General features: G+C 33.1%; 1 protein-coding gene across 1 annotated transcript; it reads left to right on the forward strand.

Annotated features, from left to right (window-relative positions):
• The first annotated feature begins 4,355 nt into the window (after nucleotides 1-4,355).
• Nucleotides 4,356-14,119, forward strand: LOC130444088 (uncharacterized). Its single transcript, XM_056779075.1, has 3 exons — nucleotides 4,356-4,484; nucleotides 10,708-10,816; nucleotides 13,916-14,119. The coding sequence occupies exons 1-3, from the start codon at nucleotides 4,390-4,392 to the stop codon at nucleotides 14,051-14,053; spliced, it is 342 nt and encodes a 113-aa protein (XP_056635053.1). The 5' UTR covers nucleotides 4,356-4,389; the 3' UTR covers nucleotides 14,054-14,119.
• The last annotated feature ends 1,433 nt before the right edge of the window (nucleotides 14,120-15,552 follow it).

The following is a 15,552-nucleotide window of genomic DNA, read 5'->3' on the forward strand; positions in this document are numbered from 1 at the left end:
GAAACTTCTTAGAGAGGAATTGGGGCTGTCATCCAAAGATTCTACGGTTGATGTACAAGGCAATTGTGAGACCAATAATCACATATGGGGCAGTAATTTGGGGTACTAGAACTAGTCTGAATACCACGAGAAACAATCTCTCAAAGGTACAAAGACTGGCTCGCTTATGTGCAACTGGGGCCATGATATCTTGCCCAGCTGCACTAGAAGTGATTCTAAATATCCCACCTCTCCACATAGTACTGGAAAGCTTGGCAGAAAAAAAATCATTTAGAATGGAATCATCAAAGAACATGCGCTTAAATAATGATCAACCTTGAGACATGCCTCAGGACGTTGCATCGGAAAGGTTTAGCTTTGAGAAAAATTTCACCTCAATAATAAACCGTAAAAGCTCATAGGATCAAAACACCATACAAGAAATGAACTTAAATGGTATACGGTTGGATCAAAAACAGCAGACGAAACTGGGATAGGAATGAACCGAAATAGGAGTGTACCGGCGACAATATGTAACTCCCATTTCACGGAATTGTCCACAACGAGACGTAAGAATTTTACAGATTCAACGACGTCAATTGCCGTGTTATTTAATAAAAAAGCTGAAATGTATTTTAATGTGAGGAAACTTTGGTTTTATAAATGTTGAGACTTAGAAGATAAGAATCGTACCCTGATTGAAGAGTGATTTGATTTCATTAATAGTACTGCGAAGCTCTGCTAAAACTACAAGCATCACGAAGTTTTCTGTATAGTTTCACGTAATTTTTGAAGAAGATACTATCCGAGAATTTCCTTAGGCTTTCCTTTGCTTATTTTTAATACGCCTGAGGGAAAAAGAATTGGATGTGTTTTATAAATCTAGAAAGTCCACATCACCAAGGAGCATGTTCCACTCAGTTGTTTGACAACGGTGCTTGAAGTTTTGAAAACTTTTTTCCGAAAACATACGGCATAATTTAGGAGAAGCATTTTAAGTATTGGATTTTACTAAAAATTTTGCTGCTTCATGATCGGAAAAACGTGAATTGAAGAAAATACAGTCGGTAGATTCTGGATATCATCATTCCAGCACACACTGGAATAGTGAGATCGGCACAAAGAATTAGTTTGCTTTTCAGACGTAAGAACTCCAGTAAGGTCCTTAGTTTGAGACAGAAAGTATGCACGTCAGGTGTTCTGTACATACAAACAATATAGAGGTCATGATTTTTGTAGTAGACGATATAAAATTTGAATACTTTCTCAGATATTATATCATTGAACTATGTTATTTCGGAAAAGTCGTTGTTTATGGACATGATCATAGTACCTCCATGAAATAAATTAGTTCTATTAAATCTGGCTACTGTGGTATGGTTTTTGACGAGAACAAGCTCATTAATATTTAACCAATGTTCAGTGATGGCAACAATTTCTGAAAAATTAAGCTCCTCTAGTAAAAGATACAATTCATCTGTTTTCTGTCTAAGGGATTGATTATTAATAAGAAACGGGCCGAGCATGCTATCGTTCAGTTTTTCAAAGGGTGCTTGCCTCTCTGATCGCGGCATTTTAACTAAAAATTTTCACTTTTACCTGGAAAGCTACTGGAATAATATTTGCTATGGCTTTCCTCAATTTTTTGAGCTGTATACGTTTCTTCGGTTAAAAAAAATTGTGTGTGTCAGCTCCGACGCACGACTGGAGTTTACTACCTTAAGTTCGATAGTCTAACCAGACGCAAAACGAGTTTATTTAACTTAAAAAAGATTGATACTGTATAAAAGGGTAAATTTGTTAATTAATGAAAATATTATACATATATAAATATATATTTATTCATTTCATATACATTTATTATAACTAATCGACGAAATATTTTACATTGAACTTTTTACAATAGTCAATTTCAGATGTGCAACCACGTGTTTGTTAGATGTTCCGGCAATATCATCTACACCTCTTTCTACCATAGTTATTTGAAAATACTTTCAGGTTCACTTTAGCGGAACACAATGATAAAAATTAAAACTTCACAGTAACAATATTAATTATTGATATTTATAATAAAAACAGCAATATGAGTATGTCGACACTGACAAATTAGAAAGTTGCGCATCATAGGGTGCGCACCAAAAACGTAACGAGGTCATTCATCGATAGATTTTACTCCTCACATGTTTCTCATACCGGGCCCCTTTATATATGCAAATCGATTCTTAAGGAGTAAACTCCAAAGAGGTTTTTATAAATATTTTTTTTTTAATTTAAAATATAATATTATCTTAATAATTGACAAAAATGGTTATAAAAAGATAATTATGTCACTAAATCTTTTACATACAATAATAAATAGTACATGAAAAATATTTAAATAAGCTAAAAAATAACTATTCGAAAGAAAATTATATAAAAACATTATTATAATGAAAAAATATTGTCGATTTTTCTGATAATATTATCGAATTATTGACTACAGTTGTTAATATTTAAAAATTATTTATAAAATAAATCATAATAACGTGGAAGAATTTATAGACATCGACAAAAAAATTAATTTTTGGTTAGGTTAGAAATTTTCTATTTTATGTGGATGCGCTCGATAAGTTATATTGGGTTGATTATCTAATTTTATGTGTTGTTTTCAAATATATATTTATATGAACTACATCGATAATTATTAAAATATTTAATAAATACAAATTGCACATGCTCATACATATAATACATGAATTATAACGTACCTTTCAACCACGTGTTTGTTAGATGTTCCGGCAATATCATCTACACCTCTTTCTGCCCTAGTTATTTGAAAATACTTTCAGTTCAATTTAGCGGAACACAATGATAAAAATTAAAACTTCACAATAACAATATTAATTATTGATATTTATAATAAAAACAGCAATATAAGTATGTCGACACTGACAAATTAGAAAGTTGCGCATCATAGGGTGCGCACCAAAAACGTATCGAGGTCATTCATCGATAGATTTTACTCCTCACATTTTTCTCATACCGGGCCCCTTATATATGCAAATCGATTCTTAAGGAGTACACTCCAAAAAAAGCCCTGAAGGCGGAGAGATCTGCTAGGATGTCCCTCTGATACTAGCTTAGTTAGTTTGATGCTGGTATCCATGTGCCCTTCGAAACACAAGCTGGATAGTTGATCGTGCATATAGACGAGGAATAGCCCAAGTGTTGTAAAGATTGTGGCATGTGCCAAAACCGTCCATCTGTCGCATCCGAATCTTGCGGTAGCCGCACTATAGGTGTGTAGAGCAGGCCCTTCCCTTTAGTTTAAGTTATCAACTTGTTTCAGTTATTACATAGTATCAACTTAGTATTTGTACCTACTTTTACATTATGGTTTTAAAAAATCTCATTCCTCAAAAAACATGACGTTTTAAGCTGTTTCTCGTCCAGTTGCGGTTTTTGGTTCAGATGTTAAGTTGTAGTGAACCAGGTTGTCACATGTTTTTTCTCGAAGATCGTTATTCTTTAGAGCTTTGGAACTATTGATTGGGAAATCATAAAAAACTGATAATTATTCAACATACATACAAGTATATTGGTCTTTATAAAGTGTTAAATAAATACCAATTGATATCTAAAATATTTGTAACTACCCACCTTATAAATATTGTGTGATTGAACAGAAATTTGAAAAATATTTTCTAACAAAACTCCGATGGATTTATTTTTGAAGGACTTCGAAGTACGAAAACATCATTTCTCAATTCTCTCCTCTTTATTTTGATAAGACGATTCAATTGTAAATAACCAGCTTCTTAGTTAGCTCTTTCTAGTAGACTACCTAATGGTCTCCAAATGTTCATTTTCTAAGTTTCCGTTTATCTATTTATCACCATTCTATTCACATTATATGTCCAATTTCACGTTCTCTAGCCCATGTCACCACATCTTGAGTTCTTCTATAATAATTTGACTTTTTATTCTATCTCTGATGCCAACTAGCTTACAATCACACTCAATATTGTTTTTATTGTTGTTGTTTCGGCTCAGTCTCCGTTGTATACATGAGAATCGGTCTTAAGCTTGTTTTGTAGATTCTCATCTTGTTTTGTACACTAATCATTTTGTTTAAGTTCGTGTTTCCTTTATTAAATCCCTATCACTTGATATTGCCACTCCAAACATCATTTAAAATTAGCGTCACGATAATTAATTCTTGGTAGAAAAAAATATTTTTGTTTGGTAAAATCTTCGAATTCGCCTATCTTCGATCAACCATCTTATCAATTTCCTTGGGGGATACTTCATTTTTAATGAGAAACCTATTGAAATTTGATCAGATATGTTTATTATCTATAATATTGCATTATATAAACCGTAAATTTCACGAAATGTATACTATAGAAGTAACAGGTCGCGAAAATAAAAATGTACAAATATATTTTTACAGGCTTTGTGTTGGCCATATTGGTTACTGAATTGTATGCAAAAAGTTTCATGGACTGTCCAGATCCTGGAAAAGCGTAAGTAAAATAAAATAAAATGAAGTAAAAGTAAAAAATTTTTTATATTTATACTGAAAAAACTATTTTTCTGATACGACATTAGTTGTTCCATTGTGACTAGTCTACAGGGCGTATCAATTTTATACCACAGTTCGGTATATGTATCAGATATCAAAAATTCTATTGAGAATAACGGTATATCCAAATCCTGAAATTATGTTGAGCTACACATAGTATATATATATAGCTCAATCATAAACAATTTATTATCATAAACAACAACTAATAAATTCACTATTATGTGAGCGACCTCAAAATTGTACGATAACATTCGTATTTTTTTATTGCAATCTATTTTCCTAATTTCAGAAGTGTTTAAATTTAGTTTATTGACGTATGAAGCTCATGAATAGCTATCTATTACTACCCACTTTCACAAGTTATCTTAGTACCTCCCAATGTTAAGAACTGGTGACAAGGGGAGGATTTGTTGTAGTTAAGTGTCAATATAAATGATTGCAACGATCGTGTGTCCACAATTTAAGCTCCAGTTTTCTCTAAGTTCAAGATATTTCGAAAGGAGATTTCCTCTACTACTATTTAGATTATTCCATCACAATAAACGAGTAGAGGAATTTCTCACTTCTACTTAGTTTTTTTTTAATACACCAAGTCAAGTTTCTGGATACCCTTTATAGTATATTTGATTCCATTCGTTACGTATTTTACACTCCAGATTTCACATTTCGATTTCAGTTATTGTTGTGGATGATTCTTCTTTTTCTTCTGCTTCTATCTTTTCTACAGGCAATTCTGACCGTTTCTTTCTTTTGTTGTGCGTTTAAATTATATTATCGCTCCATCTTTTCCGGGGTCGACCGATATTTTTCCTCCCGACCGGCGATTTGTCTCTTACGATCTTCATTACCCTATCATCTGTCATTCTACTTATATGGTTGCTCCATTCTTTTTTTCTGTTCAATAACCACTCGTTAATCTTCTCTACATTACATGTTGTTCTAATGTAGTTGCTACTTACTCGATCTCTCAGTGGGTTCCCCGTGATTCTCCTCAGTATTCTTATCTCAGCTGTTTCCAGCATTCTTTGTGGTTTGGACGTGCCCGGCCGCGATTCTGCTGTGTATGTCATTATTGGTCTTATAACAACTTTATAAATTCTAGTCTTAGATTTCCTTCTTATATGTTTGTTTCTCCATATTGTATTATTCAGGCATCCTGCTCTGTATTGGCTTTCTGTATTTGTTTTTTTACTTCTGATTCTGCATCTCCATAGCTTGATAGTGTGATGCATAAGTAGTTAGTTTCCATAATCTGTTCAATGCTGGTGCCGTCAATTTCTATCTTACATCTAATCGGTTTTTTGCTAATAACCAGTGTTTTCGTTTTTTGGGATGAAATTACCATAGTCAGCTTCTTTGCTATTATGCTAAACTTGTGGACCAATCTTTGTAGGTCGTCTTCACTTTCTGCTACGAGGATAGCATTATCTATATAGCAGAAAATTTTTATTTATCTATTTCACATCTTATAACCTTTCCTCCTTTTCACTGCCTTTATTATTTCATCCATTATGAGATTAAAAAGTAGGTGGCTTGAAAAATCTCCCTGTCTTATACCCGTGCCTATGTTTATTTCCTCTGTGAGTTGTCCGTCTATCCTGGCAAGTATTTTGTTGTCCTTATATATGTCTTTAATTGTTTTGATGGTGTCTAACGGTATTTGTTTATTGTATATAAGGTGAACCACGTCTTTTAATCTAACTCTGTCAAAAGCTTTTGTCAAGTCAATTAAGCAAATGAGCGCCGGTCGATTATATTCTAGAGGTTTCTCTGTGATTTGTTTAGTTACAAATACTGCGTCTGTACATGATCTCCCACTTCTAAAACCTTGTTCTTGGTCCTCAAAAGATATTCTTTGATTTATTAGTTGGGTTAAAATTTTGGTTGTCATTTTTAGAGTAGTGTTTAAAAGATTAATTCCTCTATAGTTTTCCGGTTCTTTTCTGTCACCTTTTTTAAACAGTGGAATTAGTATATTTGTTTTCCATTCTTCAGGTACTTTTTTGTATTTTAATATTTTGTTAATGAACAGTGCCAACTGCTCGGTCAATGCTTTCCCACAATTTCTTAAAAGTTCATTTGCTATTCCATCATTGCTCGTAGCCTTTCGGTTTTTTAGTGTTCTCTGGGCTTCCTCCACTTCCTTTGTACTTATTCCGGTCTTTTCATCAATTGTTATTTCTGGTGTTTCTGGTTCTTCTATTGTAAGTACAATCTTTTTAGGTAGTCTATCCAGGTTTTTATTCCTATATGTTTTACGTGTATTTCTTGCCTTTATCCTCTTATAAATCACCACATTTCCTTTTGTAATTCGTAGAAGTCAGGTTCTAGATCTTTTGAGAAGTGTTCCCAGTGGTTATTTTTAGTCATTCTGGCGCGTCTCCTTGCGAATCCTCTTATAGTTTTTAAATGAGGGTGGTGTTTTGTTTGCCATATACTCCAGGTACGCTTTTCTCTTTTCTTTACATTTTTCTTTTATTTTCCTACAGAACCATGGCGTTTTCTTTTTGAGTTGTTTATTTTTGTCCTCTGTTTTCTCGTCGAGAGATTCCTTTGCGGCTTTTAGAATGTTAGTTTTTATTTTTAGCCAGCTTTTCTCTATTCCATCGTCATCAGTGATTCGATTGCTCTCGATTGCTTCCTTAAGTTTGCTTTCATATAGGTACTCTGTTCAATCATCTTGTAGGCTTTCAATTCGTATTTTTGTGATGGTGTGCTCTTATTGTATATTGATTTTACCATTCTTATTTTTCCCATGATTAATTTGTGATCGCACCCTACTTCTGCCGAAGTTACTGCTCTTACATCTAAGATTTTAGACAGTGTATTTCTCTAATAGTTAGTATATAATCGATCATGGATCTATGTCCTCTTGTGTTTTCAAAGGTATATTTGTACTGGTCTTTATGTGGGAAAATGTATTATTTATGCGTAATTCATTTGTATTGCATAGATCTATTAAAAGATCTCCATTTTCGTTTCTGATATCTTCGTTGAATCGTTGTTTTATTCCTGGGATGATATCATTTCCAATTCGAGCATTGAAGTCACCCAAAATAATCATGGATCCATTTGATGGCATTTCATTTATTGTTGTCTGTAAGTCTTCGAAACATCTCTCTGATTTTCTTCTTTATTATTTTCCGGCGCAACTATTGCTATGATATTGACTAGCTCTTCTCCTAATCTCATTCTAATTGCAACAATCAATTCCTCTCTGATACGTATTTGCACTCTTCAATCTGGGTAGTTAATCTTTTCTGAAGTAATATGGCGACCCCTTTCTGGCTCTTGTTTTCTTTGTTACGCCACTATCTATCATTATGTAGTTGTCTAACATAGTTTGACCCTTGCCTTTTTCTTCGTTTCTTGAAGAGTGCATATGTCTAGCATTGCATCCGTGAGTTCCTTAGTAAGTTCCTGTTCTCTGGTATTTAAGGATTTAATATTCCAAGTGGCTATTCTTAATATATTTTTTGTTTTCTATTCGTGCGTTGTCCATTTCCTTGTATTCGTCGTCGTTGTTAAATCCGTGCTGTTTATCCGAGGCACAACCTTGGTTATATGAGCGGTAATGTATTTAGTCCTCAGATAGGGTGCTAACCTGCTCTGAAGACTTCCGGGCTTGGGACCGCCAACAGAGTCATTGAGCTACTCAATCCACCCAACAACCCTGCAGGAGGAGTTGTGGAAGATTCTCTTCAATGAAATTATTTTGCCATAGCTCTTTGCAATTGAATATGTTTCCAAGAACTGGAGCATTGGCTCAGTGCCTGAATCTCCAAGTCTGGACGATCAAGAGATTCTCATAATTGCTCTATGGATTGTTCCATCACATTAAACGAGTAGAGGAATTTTCTTATTTGCTCTCTTCTTCTTAGATTTTCCTTAAATATAACCAAGTAGAGTTCTGTACTTTACACTCCTGAGATCAAAGGTTACTTTCAGTTCGTGATGTTGTCGTAGATTTCCAACTTTTCTCTTCAATGAAATTATTTTACTATTTTATTATTATTTTTTTTATTATTTTACTATAACAGATAAACTCGTATATAAATATGATCCTAATTCTATGTGCTATTGTGTTGATGTTTCCAGTGCCGTACTCCATAAAAATTTTGAACTTATCGCTTCGAAGATGATCCATATTTCCAAGCATAATTATTAAAACGGATTTGTCTGGAGTTTTAGTAACATTTTTTCTTGCACATACATAGCCATTTCAACATAATTTTTCACTATATGTGAATACCACGAATGTGTTATAGTCCATTCTAGCTAAGGACTGTTTTTAGAAACCCATTTTCGTATGAAGCCCGCCCACTCAGCTCGCGATCGGTTTACCGTATTAGTCATAGGTGTAGACGCTCTAATTTGTTTATTGCACTTTATGTTCTGCCCGATGACTTAAAAGGGCCATGGGATTGAAAGAAAAAAACGAAAAATTCTCATGCAAAATGTCACTTATCTGTCAAAGTTGATCGCACCGTCTGTCCTCAATTGAAAAATTCTTAGCCTACTATAGAACCAAACAAAATTACAATGTCAAAATATTTTATTACTCAAAATATTCTCCTCTTAATTGGATACATATATTACAGCGAACCTGCAACGTCCTCCTCGTTGGAAGAAAATTTACGACCTTTTAAACTTTTTTTCAGTTGAGGAAAGAGATGACAGTAGGACGGAGTCAAATCTGGTGAATAAGGGGGGTGTTCTAGTAATCTAAACCCTAAATCACGAATTTTTTCCATGACCACATGAGATTTGTGTGCAGGGAAGTTGTCCTGCAAAAACAAAACACCGTTGGATAGCTTTCCGCGTCTTTTCTCTTTAATTTTTTCCCGCAGAGTGCTCAGTAATGTCGAATAGTAATCTCCAGTTATTGTTTTACCCTTATTCAAAAAATCAATCATGATTACTCCATGGCAATTCCAAAAAACTGAAGAAAGAACTTTTCCATTCGATTTTTGGACATTTCTTAGATCTTGGAAAACCAGAGTATCACTATTCCATCGATTGTTGCTTTGTTTCTGGATCGTAGAAATGTTCCCAAGTCTCATCCATAGTAATAATTCGTTTTAAGACGTCTACATCGTTTTCAAATCGAATTTTGCATTTTACATGGTAAAACCTAATTTTCTTTCGAAAATATGGAACTTTTTTGTCGAGATACTAATTATTTTTTTTAAATACCTTCAAAATTTGCTGGTAAATCAAACATTGTATGCAGCCAAAAACCGTCAACAACAATAATATTATCGATTTTTGGTGCATTTATGTTATTTTATGAACATTTTACCGCTGGAGATTTATCGGTTTGATATAAACTTTCAACTAAACTATACATTGACATCGGAAGACGAATTACTCACAACAATACATTGTTTATTAGATCATCTGGCAAGTATACAGTCCCACCATAATCATCTGTCATTTTAGAAATTTATTTTTAAATAATAGCACCTTAAAATTTGTTGCCTCAAATACATTCTTCTGCAAATCACTACTCCACGTGATTGGAAATGTTATAACCCCGATTAAATCGTCCGGATTATTTTCTTTATTCTTTTAACATATCGAAACTGCCTCAATATATTTTTGTGAGCATGGGTTCGATTGAGCCTCGGAGCTCACCAGCCAGTACTGCAGTTCCTTGTTGGGATATAATACATGACAAATTTTCAGCTTGCCTCAAATACCTACCCAAAAATTCGTACAACTATTAGTTTTTCCTTGAATGCCACCAAGTAGAGTTTCTTGAGGCCCTTTCTAATATATTTGATTTCGTTCATTACGTACTTCACACTTCATGCTCTAAATTTTACTTTCAGCTCTTGTTGTGGTCGATTTCCATTTTCTCCCTCCAATGTAATTATAACACTATGACTCGTTGGAGTTATATCTTTTTATAAGGAATAGAACATTTGCTCGACATCCTGAAATCCAAGCTGGGGGATCAGGCAATTCGTAGAAGCAAGGAAAAATCTTAATAAATTAAATTAAAGATATTATATGAAATTTAGTAGAAAGCGGAAGACTAAAAAGTAATTTAGCAAATCAGACATTATTCATTTACATATCTCCTAATTTCCTTTATTGGTAATATAAGAAAATTTGTACTAAATAAGGTATGTAACATCTTATATTATTAATTCCAGAAAAGTAACAGTATATGACAACGAAGTATCTACAACAGTTGTGGGTAGTGCAATTAAAGTACGTGTTCCAGATACATTCTTTCTAACGAAGCCTATAACGTGTATAACAGTAAGTACATTTCTTTATTCCATTATTCATATGATATTGGATTTCCACGTTAGTCTACAAGATGTTGGTAAAGCAATGAAAATTCGTCATTTTCACTCTCGTTGAGTGCTTCCTAAAGCAGCAACGTTCTGTTGAAAAGTGTAACAAATTGTTACCAATAATTCCTTAGATCTTTCGATATTAAATTTATGGAAGATTTTTTTGTAGTGGGACAGTCCAAGTAGAATCCTCCAGAGAAATTTTCAAAAATCTTGATTGTGCATTTTTCTTTGCCATAAAAAGATTCTGGTCCAGTAAAAAAGCTTTTTTTCATACTATACTGTAAAGTCGACTTAACAGTACTAATTTGGGTCCGCCAATAGCATTTTACAGTATCCTTTTACTTTACAGTACTCTTAAATTCTCAACATCCCGTTTGAAATAATATTAATTGCTTACAATATTTCCTTAGTGACTTCTGTTAATTTTTATTTTTTTAAATAATAGGAGAATAATAGAATGAGCCATTTTTCAGTTAAATTGTCAAATATAAAATTTTAAATTTTGATATAATTTTGCTTTTCAACCGAAAACAGTATGAAAAAAAGCATATTTATGAAACTGGCTAGAAATTAGTACTTTCCGGTTTATTTTTCGGTCAGAAAATCTTTTTTTGTGGAAGTAAAAGCTTTTACCGGACTCATTTTTATTTACTTCCCGGCATATCTTCAATGAAAAAAATAATTTTTCTCCAACCATCAAAAAATATTGACATTTTTGTACTATTTTCAGGTGTAAAAGCCATCAACTCCCTTGCCGTACAAAACTTTGCTAGTTGCTTAGCAACACTTTTAATCTTAGAATTAAAAACGCTACTTTTAATCGTAGGACTAAAAGTAATTGCATTTGAGCTCTGTAATTGAAATTTGAAGAAAAAAACATTGTCTCTTACAAACTTAGTAAAACAAACTAATTGGGCAACTATATAAATAGATATTTATTTGTTATTTATAGTGATATTGAATGTACAATTAGAACAATTATTGCCAAAATTCAAAGCACTACTGAAATTATCACTAACAATTCAAAAGATTTTCATTAATGTTAGAACAACTCAAAATATTCTCCGTAACTGTTGATGAAACATTCGAGGAAATATCTGAACAGGTACTTGTACCTTCTTTGTCAGGTTGCAATATTTTTCTGGCAGTATTCTCTTTGTTGATACGTGATTCTTCAATATATCCTTCTGCTACCGTACTCGATTTCCATCCTCCATGTCTTTTAAGACAAGTGAGGTCACCGCCACCATCAATAAGAAGTTTAGTAGATGTTCTTCTTAGCAAATGTCCAGTATACTCCTTCCAATTTTCTAATTTCAAAAATTTTGAAATTTCTTGCGGCACGGCACTAATTTTGTGAATACCATCAACCATTCTTTAACACTTCCCATTAACATACTTCAAAAATAAACTACGTTCCTGTATATTTGATGGCCGTAGTGCAACATATTTTCGAAATAAACGCAAATAATCACCGCCTATAATGGTAAACAAACAAGGTTTCTTGTTTTTTGTTTGCAAAATTTTTACGACCAGGACCGAGTCCATATCCTCAATGTCATCAATTTTCAAATGCCATATCCAGGAACCGGTCCACTTTCTCCTTTGTAAAAACCCTAGACTTTTTAGGTATATATCCATCACTTTGCCTTTTTAACAATGCTCGTAATTTTGATTATTTACTAATATCCACACCATTTTTGATATCCAGTGTGGATCGCAACATTGAATATTGTGCCCAAAGAGTGGATGGCTTGACGGTCTTCGTTAAATTTGAGAAATACACCATTCAAAAAAAATATTGTACGTAATACGTCCTGAAAGTGGTGTTTTACTGGACTCGCAGGCTTGCAGTCCAGTAAAAGACCATTTTCCGGACTTATTACGTAAACTACTATTACGATAGACGTCCGTGAAGTTATTATTACAGTACTCGATTAGATACTCTTGACTCGGCTCCTTCGTCGCCTCGTCTACATATCTAGTACTGTTCTAAATCACTTCCTCGACTTATAACTATTGCGGCGCTTCTTTTCATCGAACCAAATCAAAAACACTTCATTTTTCTTACGTAACTCATTAAGTGTCTTAGGATATATTTTAACTCAATAATCAGGGAGGTTTGAAAGCATCCCTATTATCAGGGCCGATTGCTACCTTATATGTCCACCCAAATTCCTTCCTACATATGTTTAAATGACAAGTATTTCTGCCCTAAAGATTCAGTGGTTGGGTTTAGTGCCAAAGATTCCAGCACCACCCTCTATGATTTCAAAGATTTGTATACTATTTAATAACATTTTTGTCATGAATTTTGAATGATTAATTTCCTCTCCAAATCTTTTGTCTACCAATCATCTGGTAAAAGCCTAATAGATACTTATTTTTCTCATAATCATGTTACTGTGAAGATTCACTGTTGAAAAATATTCAACCGAAGAAACCAAGCACTTCGTACTTGGTACTTCGTACTATACACGTATAGATAACATAGAAATGCCCTAATGGACTGCCTGATTTATCTATCTATCACCAGAGGACAACGTGTTATATCGGTGATGGTTTCTAGATGGTTATTTTCTCATAACTCTAGTGATAAGTCTTTGTATTTTATTAATGATTCTCTCGTGTTAAGATCTTTTATGCTTCACTAGCATAAATCACAATCACAATCGCAACTTGTTATACAAGCTAATCCTAATATATCCCTCTTATTAAAAAATCAGCAATATTTGTGGTCATGTGAACATATATTGTAAGCTATAATAAATTGAATGAATTTGAGTTATGCTACTTTTAAAAATTGTCTTAGTTGTCCTATCCCAATGTGTAAATAGTTTCGGATTAAAAGAGGAAATTACACCATCCTGATGAGATCGAGAAAGATCGAAACCAGTCAACGGATTACTTCCCCTCGCCTTACGAACCATCAGATATCAGAAAATGATACATGTACAATATGTAATGGTTCTCCCTTCATGGGAGGGTTATACAATGTTTTTGAATTCTTAAAAAATCAAAATTAGAGATGGTAATGGAAATATTTTGATTGTTTCAGGTTTTTGATAATGAAGAAAGTGATAGCGTTCCGGTGATAGAAGAAGGAGGTGTTAATCAAGAATATGTAATTATTTCTATACAACCATCAATTACAGAGCTTCTTAGTTTCAGAATAGTTGTATATACCGATGTTTGATAATTTGATTCTATATTTAGTGTTAATTGTATTAAAAAAATCTGAATAAAGAAGTTTTGTTAAGAATTGTTTTTATAGAAACTATTCTTATGGTTTTCCAATATTATCACAGTACAAATACGGGAAAATGATGTGAGAGGTCAAAAAATGTCACCATATCGTTTGATTTGATCATTATAAGTGTTGTTAAAAACATTTTTGTAGAAGAAAAAACTGAAAAATATCAAAATAAGTACCTTGAGCGGGATTGAGTCTACCGAATTTCAATTACTATCACACTATTGAGGTGTTTTAGAAATACACTATATCGGGGGTCCACTAAATCCAGTGATATTTTGGAAGTGTTCTACCAGGAAATTAATTTGGAGTAGAATTGGTCACTTCTACACCCACCAGTCAAATTATAGCCCGCATACAAATTTTAAATAGCCGGTTTAAACAGTTTTAAACATTTCCGCCAAATTTCTAGTGTTATGTGTTGAGAGAACGAATCTACTTTACCGATAAATTTCCACTTTCCTGACCAAGAATATTTCAGCAAAAAATTGTGTTGATTTAAAACTGTAGCTCTGAACATAAGAGAAACGTGCCCAACGTACAGGACATTACATTATTCTATGTCATTACTACAGGACCTCATCGACATTTCTCATCTATTTAATCTCTTTTATTTCTTGTTTTGAAAAGGTTGATTTCGTTGGCTATTCACCCAAGTTGTCGCAGTTGTATGTATTCTTACTACCTTGGATAGAGTTTGTCTAACCCTCCTTCAGTAAGAAAAGGTCTAACCCGAGTGATTCGTCGACTTCTCCTAAGCAGTCCTCAAAGTATAGCTCCTAACTTACCTATGTGTAAGTACTGCTAGGAGAGGTATCCTCTTGATGGTTAACTCGAATCTTGGATCTATTTTTTAGGACTGTTTGGCTTTCTATGAGAATTCTGCCTGTTCTCACATTTTTCTGCATTTCCTTATGTACTTTGTAGTTTCAAATTTTTCAACTAAGCTAATTCAACCGATCTATCCAATTGATTTTTTGATCTCCAATATTCCTTATAATCATCGGCGGTATTGTTTGTGCCTTCAGTTCGACATTAAGTTTTATTTTATCTTTTAGGATAATTTTTTCTACTCTAGCATCCATTATACGAGAGTTAATACTCTAGTTTCAAGATAGACAAGTGAAAACAAATATTTTTAATTGGATATGACTTTATTTTTTTTTTCAAAATATTCTCCATTAATACCAATACACTTTTGACTGTGTTGGAACCAATAGGCTAGTTGACAAAGTTTGGAAATTATTTTGAAGCTATAGCTTAGCATCTATTTCACACCAAAAATATATTATTTAAAAAAATTTTTTTACGTTAGAATTTTGAATGACGTGACACCTCGCGAAATAGCCGTGTTTGTTTATGACAGTCAATTGTATTTTTCAATAAATAATGACTTCCTCATAATATAAATACTGTATAGTGCCCCAATGTTAAAGTACAAC

This window comes from Diorhabda sublineata, chromosome 5 (genome assembly GCF_026230105.1).
Source record: "Diorhabda sublineata isolate icDioSubl1.1 chromosome 5, icDioSubl1.1, whole genome shotgun sequence".
Taxonomy (NCBI): Eukaryota; Metazoa; Arthropoda; class Insecta; order Coleoptera; family Chrysomelidae; genus Diorhabda; species Diorhabda sublineata.

What these genes read in the sequence shown, in the direction of transcription:
- LOC130444088 (XM_056779075.1), top strand. Translation starts at nt 4,390, where the DNA reads ATGTACAAATATATTTTTACAGGCTTTGTGTTGGCCATATTGGTTACT. An exon ending in TGTCCAGATCCTGGAAAAGC is followed by an intron (nt 4,485 to 10,707) that starts GTAAGTAAAATA and finishes TATTAATTCCAG; the next exon opens with AAAAGTAACAGTATATGACA. An exon ending in AGCCTATAACGTGTATAACA is followed by an intron (nt 10,817 to 13,915) that starts GTAAGTACATTT and finishes TGATTGTTTCAG; the next exon opens with GTTTTTGATAATGAAGAAAG.